General features: G+C 46.7%; 1 protein-coding gene across 1 annotated transcript in view; it reads right to left on the bottom strand.

Moving 5' to 3' along the window:
• Nucleotides 1-1,452: 1,452 nt before the first annotated feature.
• LOC308071030 (hydrocephalus-inducing protein homolog) overlaps nucleotides 1,453-6,000 on the bottom strand; it is a gene marked incomplete at its 5' end in the record, with an annotated part of 98,903 nt that continues 94,355 nt past the window's right edge. The window contains 3 exons of the mRNA XM_080405893.1: nucleotides 1,453-2,908; nucleotides 3,401-4,303; nucleotides 5,489-5,710. Coding sequence (XP_080262019.1) covers nucleotides 4,139-4,303; nucleotides 5,489-5,710 — 387 coding nt within the window. The 3' untranslated portion in view covers nucleotides 1,453-2,908; nucleotides 3,401-4,138. The remainder of the gene's footprint in view (nucleotides 2,909-3,400; nucleotides 4,304-5,488; nucleotides 5,711-6,000) is intronic.

Genomic DNA, 6,000 nt, shown 5'->3' with positions numbered 1-6,000 from the left:
CCATCAATTGCTGCAGGAGTTAACCCTAGAGGATTACAAAGCCTACAATTATGGCAAACAGATGTCACACATTATTCTGAATTTGGTAACCTTAAATATATCCACTCTTCCATTGATACATTTTCAGGTGCCTGGTTTGCCTCTTGTCACACAGGAGAAAAGGCACGAGATGTTCGTAGACATTTAATGCGTGCTTTTGCTACTTTGGGTATTCCCTTAAAGATAAAGACAGATAATGGTCCAGCTTATGTTTCAACAACTATAAAAACCTTTTTTGCCCTGTGGGGTATAACTCATATTACTGGCATTCCTCATTCCCCCACCGGTCAATCTCTCATTGAACGGTCTCATCAGTCGCTAAAACATCTATTACAACAACAAAAAGGGGGAATGGTAATGGCTATTCCAGAGGAACGGTTACAGAAAGCATTGTATGTTTTCAATTTTTTAAATTGTTCTTTAATAGATAACAACCCACCGACAGTTCGACATTTTACTGCAAATACCTTCTTCAAGGCACGGGTTAAAGCCCCAGTATTGGTTCGAGATCCAGAAAAAGGTAAAATTATGGGACCATATCCTCTTGTTACATGGGGAAAAGGTTATGCTTGTGTCTCCACAGAAAAAGGACCCAGATGGATCCCAGCAAAGAATGTACGACCTTTCCGTGAACCTTTACCGCAGACAACTGATACCGACACCGACCCTACAGAATGAAATAAAAACTGTGTGAGGATTTCTGTTTTGCATTAATGTCAGGTAACCAAATTCAGGATATAGCATCTAGATTTCACTTTTTACAGCGCTTGGAATGGACAATATCGCCCTGGATTAAACCACTTAACAAAGGTAATACGTTTGGACCAGACCAGATCCCCAACGCACTGACGGCACCGCTAGCAGATATTATCTTCCGTTACATCGACTTTCAACGACACTGTCATGAACCAGATTGGACAGCATCTCGATTTCTACAGTTATGTTGCTATGAACATGGACCATCTTGTCGACCGTGGATCAAGATTCATCGTGAACTCTGTGATCACGATCGCTGGTGAGTTGTAAGACTAAGGGACAGATGGGGTCATTGGATGTGTTCTGAGTGTAATAATCAAATATTAAGGTTTAATCATATACAGTGGGCTGAACGTTTTATGGGAAAACCTCTTTTGGAATTAGAGGGAGTTATAGGGTTAGGTTCTGAGATTTTGCCAAACTTAGTTTTTGCAAATTTTTTATCATTGATTGAAAGCCTAGAAGTACGGGCTATTGCACGGTTGTTGTTTCAATATATTGTGTTAGCAAGCAGAATTTATATTATTAACAAGAACATTACTGTAGGATTAGAGTGTGGACAATCAATTGCAGTGCCTCGGTCATGGACAGTACGACCAGAAGAATGGCTGGTTGTAAAACGACGATGGAAACAGAAAAAGAGAAACAAGTGTTGTCAGTAATATGGATAATGATGTTCATACCTGGACCTTGGCCTATTGAAGGTGGCTCTTATCCCCCTTTTCTACCAAAGGTAAATGTTTGGGTCACGTTGGCGAACTTGACTGGACAGGATACTCTGTGTCTTGCTATGGCCACTCCGGATCAGCCTTTTTCCACATGTCTTGTGGGCTTGCCATTAGATGAATGGCCTATACCTAGGGACCTTCAAAGTCTTTTTCCACCCAAAAACGTATCAAAAAATGTGACAGACAATTGGGATGTATGGATACCCCATCTCCCACTGGCCACTTTGGAACCACAAGAAATTGAACTCCTTGGGTCTGTAAAAATGGATTTTTGCATAAAATTTAACTACATGGGAAAGGATCAATCTAGGGCATGGGACGTTTCCCCTACTCATCCTGTTTTTAGAAATGCAAGTATCTGGTGTAATTACACTGCTAACAACTTGTCTAAATCTAGCAATGCTCCGCTCTCACTACCTGCTGGAGTATTTTTTATTTGTGGTGATAGAGCATGGTCTGTCATTCCTTCTCATATAAAAGGAGGTCTGTGTAGCTTAGGGCGACTTTCCGTCCTGACTCCTAACACATCTATGATTTTACAACATTGCTACTCTCGAAGGACAAAGCGTGGCGTTCATGCATTTGCCTCCGATTGTGATGATAACGTACAATTTTGGTCCTTTGGCCAACGCTTTATTGCATCTCTTCTGTTGCCTGGAGCTGCTGCAGGAAAGGCTCTGGCAACATTAGATAAGCTTGGCTGTTGGCTTGCCAAACAAACTAATGCCACAAGCAGTGCCCTGTCTGGTCTTTTATTAGATGTTGATAGTGTTCGCCACGCGACATTACAAAATAGAGCTGCAATAGATTTTTTGCTTCTGGCACAAGGTCATGGTTGTGAAGAATTTGAAGGGATGTGTTGCATGAACCTTTCAGATCATTCGGAATCAATTCATGCTAGCATCCAAAGATTGAGGGATGGAGTTTCTCATCTTCAACAACGTGATACTTGGGATTGGTTAGATAAACTGTTCAGTGGTTGGGGCATTTCAGGATGGTTAAGAAGTTTAGTGAAGATGATTATATATGCTTTAGTTGCTTTTTTGTTTGTTTTATTACTTATACCTTGTCTTTTACAATGCTTACAAAAATTAATAACTCATTTGATTTCAGGGGTTCTTTTTGTGCAACAGGAAGGGGGAGATGTAGGACAAGGCCTCAAGGACAAGAGTCCAAGTACTGATAGCCTGATGAATAGAGACTTGTTAGAACTTGTAGGGCACAAGCCCTGGGAACAAAGGAACAAGCCAACTGCAGACCCCTGAGCCGTTACAGCTGAGGAGGCAGCCAGGCGGACAGAGAAACAAGTAGCCAGATAAGGGAACGGATGGCGCCGATATGTAACTTTGTTAATCAAGAAAGCCGCCTAGAAAGAAACTCCCTAACTTTGGAATAGAAATTATTGCTATGTCAAGATAAACTAATAAGTTCCTATTGTTCTAACGGTGTGCCTTAAATGTCAACCAATCAGTGTTTTTTACGCTTAAGATTTAACCAATCAGTGTGTAATATGTAGAAGGTAGAAACATATGTAATTGTAAGAAAATCGCTAATAAATGGACAACTTGCTTGCATCAAGCTGTGTCCCGTCTCTTCATTCGCTGCAGCACCTTACCATCCAGACTGGGTGGAAACAGCTCCCCAGTGTGGCTCAATGCCCTTTCGTCCTCCACAGCCGCCATCCAGTTGTATTCCAGGGCCACATTCCCCGTGTTGGACAGCATGGAACTGAAAAGCAAGAAGGAGGAGTGAAAAGACAATGACCAATAAATACAAAGCAAGTAGAAAAGTAACACTGTATGGTGAGCTTCTGGTACCCCTTCCTTGATGCTCAGGAGTATCTTTGTCCCCAGGCAACTCTGCCACGTCTAGAGCACTGCCCTGGGCTACCCGGAGACAAAGTGTTTCAAAGTTTGGAGGTTAAAGAGGAAAGGGCAGGCATGGTGCCCAGGAGACTTAATCCAAGGGTCTTATTCTGGTCTTTACATCTCAGTTTGACATTATTTTGACTGCAAACCTGTCCTCGAGCAGATGAGGACAGGCAACACGCAATGGAAGCAAATCCATGGTTGTTGTCAGCAGAAAGGCATGGCAGAATTGAACCTTTCCTGGCACGCCTTGGCAGGACGGTGGCCACCATCTCCTGCTTGGCTTTACGTGCAGATACGCAGGCCCCAGCACCCTGCCAGGACTTGGACAGGATGAAACAATACATGATTTGTTTAAAGAGAAGAACAGCAGGTGAGACTGAACACAAAGCCCTAGAAGGGACTCGAGCCCACATGTGAGGCATCTCCAGGCGCCCAGGATGTGTGGAAGCTGAAATCTCAGAACCAGCAGGCAGCAGCACACACACCCCTGCCCCCACCCCCCGCCAGGCCTAATCACCCAGTTAGAAATTAGAAGAGGTTTATTAAGTGGCCAAACAATAAACATGTCAGTGTTTTATTTTTTGCCTTTATTGGCACTTTATTGCCTTTATTTTCACCAGACCACGAGTAGAAGGAGAAGCAGAGGCCACCAGAGAGCACGGCACAGCTCCGGCGAAGCAGGCACCAGGTCAGCCCTGGGCAAAGGCAGCTCCCACGCACGGGTCCCTGCCTGGCCTCTGGCTCTCACGGGAATGTCCTCGTCTGGAAGGGCAAGGTCTCCTTGCACTGAATCGTGTCCGTATCCAGCTTGAGCTCAGCGTAGTCGACAACAGCACTGAGGCAAAGCTCCACCTCACGGCTGCTCTCCTCCAGGACAGCGTGAGCTGGTTCTGGGTCTGTCTCGATCACCTCCAAACAGGAAAGGGAAGAATCACTGAGCAGAGCCTAGAAAGCCCGGCTGAGCAAGAGGAGGCTTTTGGCCTCCAAGATCAGCCACGTACAGGGGCTAGAAAGGACCATTCCCATTTATTTCCCCGGGAAGGTGACAAAATTTAACCCTTCCATTACAGTGTTTGTTTCTACCGACTGAACACCATAATCACCACCATGACTGAGAATACGCCCATGGGGACAATGACTGGGTCATAGGTACCTGTCCCTGTGTTTCAACCCTGTAGAGTGTCAGACCTTTTTCATGGCCCGCTACAGATCCAGCAGGCCTCTAAATTAGGATTAAGTTCCCCTGTGGGAGTTCTGTGGATGGAGAACCCCAAGACTGAACAAAACCAGAAAGCACCTTTTCCCTCTTGTCTTAGCGGGAGGTGCTTTCCAGACACCATGTGTGGGGCAACAGCCACGCTGGTGAGGGCTGGGGACGGGCGTTTTGGAATGGGGACGAACTCACTAGGAAAGCCTCCGACTGCTGCTGCTGATGGGGAAGAAGAAGGGGTTTACAGCTCTTAAAAAGGCTCAGAAACTAGGGAGGAACACGTGCCAGGTACGTGTGTGTGGCACTTTCTGGAGCGATGCTTCTCCAGACTGCTGCACGACTGCCACGCAGCACCTGGGCTGCTCCACAATGAGATATCCCACACAACATGGGCACCACCACCAAAATCTCTGCTATCGGTGTAGGCAGAGCTGACAGCTCACCCACCATGTGCTGGTGGGCTGGCCAGTGCACACACAAGAGCACTAGTGTGGCTCTCCACTCCAAAACAAGAGTCAGAGTGCAGCGCCTTAAACTCCTTGTTGGTGAAAAGGCACTGAATTCGACGAAGAAATTTTAACACCACAAAACGTGATAAAATCGTAAAATGTGCCCTCCCGTTCAACACAGGTTGCAACACTTCAGCTTTTGGCAGAGACCGGTAGTTTGCATGTGGCTAAACGTGTCTTGTCAAAAGACCTCCCCATTTTGTGTTGGTGTCACAGGTCACTGCATCTGCCTCTCCCCCAAAACGCACTGCGGGTGAACCTCACGGGTGGATTAAACGTCAGGAGGACGCAGGAGCTGCTCAGCCAGCAGAGATGGTGGCCTGCCAGGGTTTTTTTGTAGCAGCTCCGTTAGCTTTTCCTGTTTGCGTTTCTTACCTTCTTCTTCACAGGCCACGTGGCTCCTGGGCCCCTCATGGTGGTATCCACCCACTTGATGGTGCGCAGGCAGTCATCCCAGTCTTTAATCTGCTCCGGCGGCAGCGGGAAGGTGATCCTAGCCACCTTGCACTTCACAGGGTGCATTTTGAAGGTGACCGCGACATCCGATTTCAAGGTCACTGTGATGGCCTTAGCACAGCCAGCATGGAGGTGTCCCACCTAGGGAGAACCAGAGAGCCAAGACCTAACTGGAATCACTAGCAAGGGCAGGACTGACAGCAAAGAGATCGATCGATGTGGTGAGCAGCTGTGCCAGGAATCTGCCTCTTACCGTGTATTCATCTGGGGTTTGACAGAGGAAAATACAAAAGATGCCACCTCCCGCAACACTGAGCCTTTTCTGTGGGGTTGACAGCCCCGCGCCAGCTAAGCCAGGGATTGCAGCTCCTTTGTGGCACTGAAACAGGCTCTCACCGGTACGTGGTGACTCCCTGCCAGCTCCTGGGAAC

This window comes from Falco punctatus (assembly GCF_963210335.1).
Source record: "Falco punctatus genome assembly, chromosome: 10".
Classification (NCBI taxonomy): domain Eukaryota; kingdom Metazoa; phylum Chordata; class Aves; order Falconiformes; family Falconidae; genus Falco; species Falco punctatus.
This window is presented reverse-complemented; position numbering and strand designations above follow the sequence as displayed.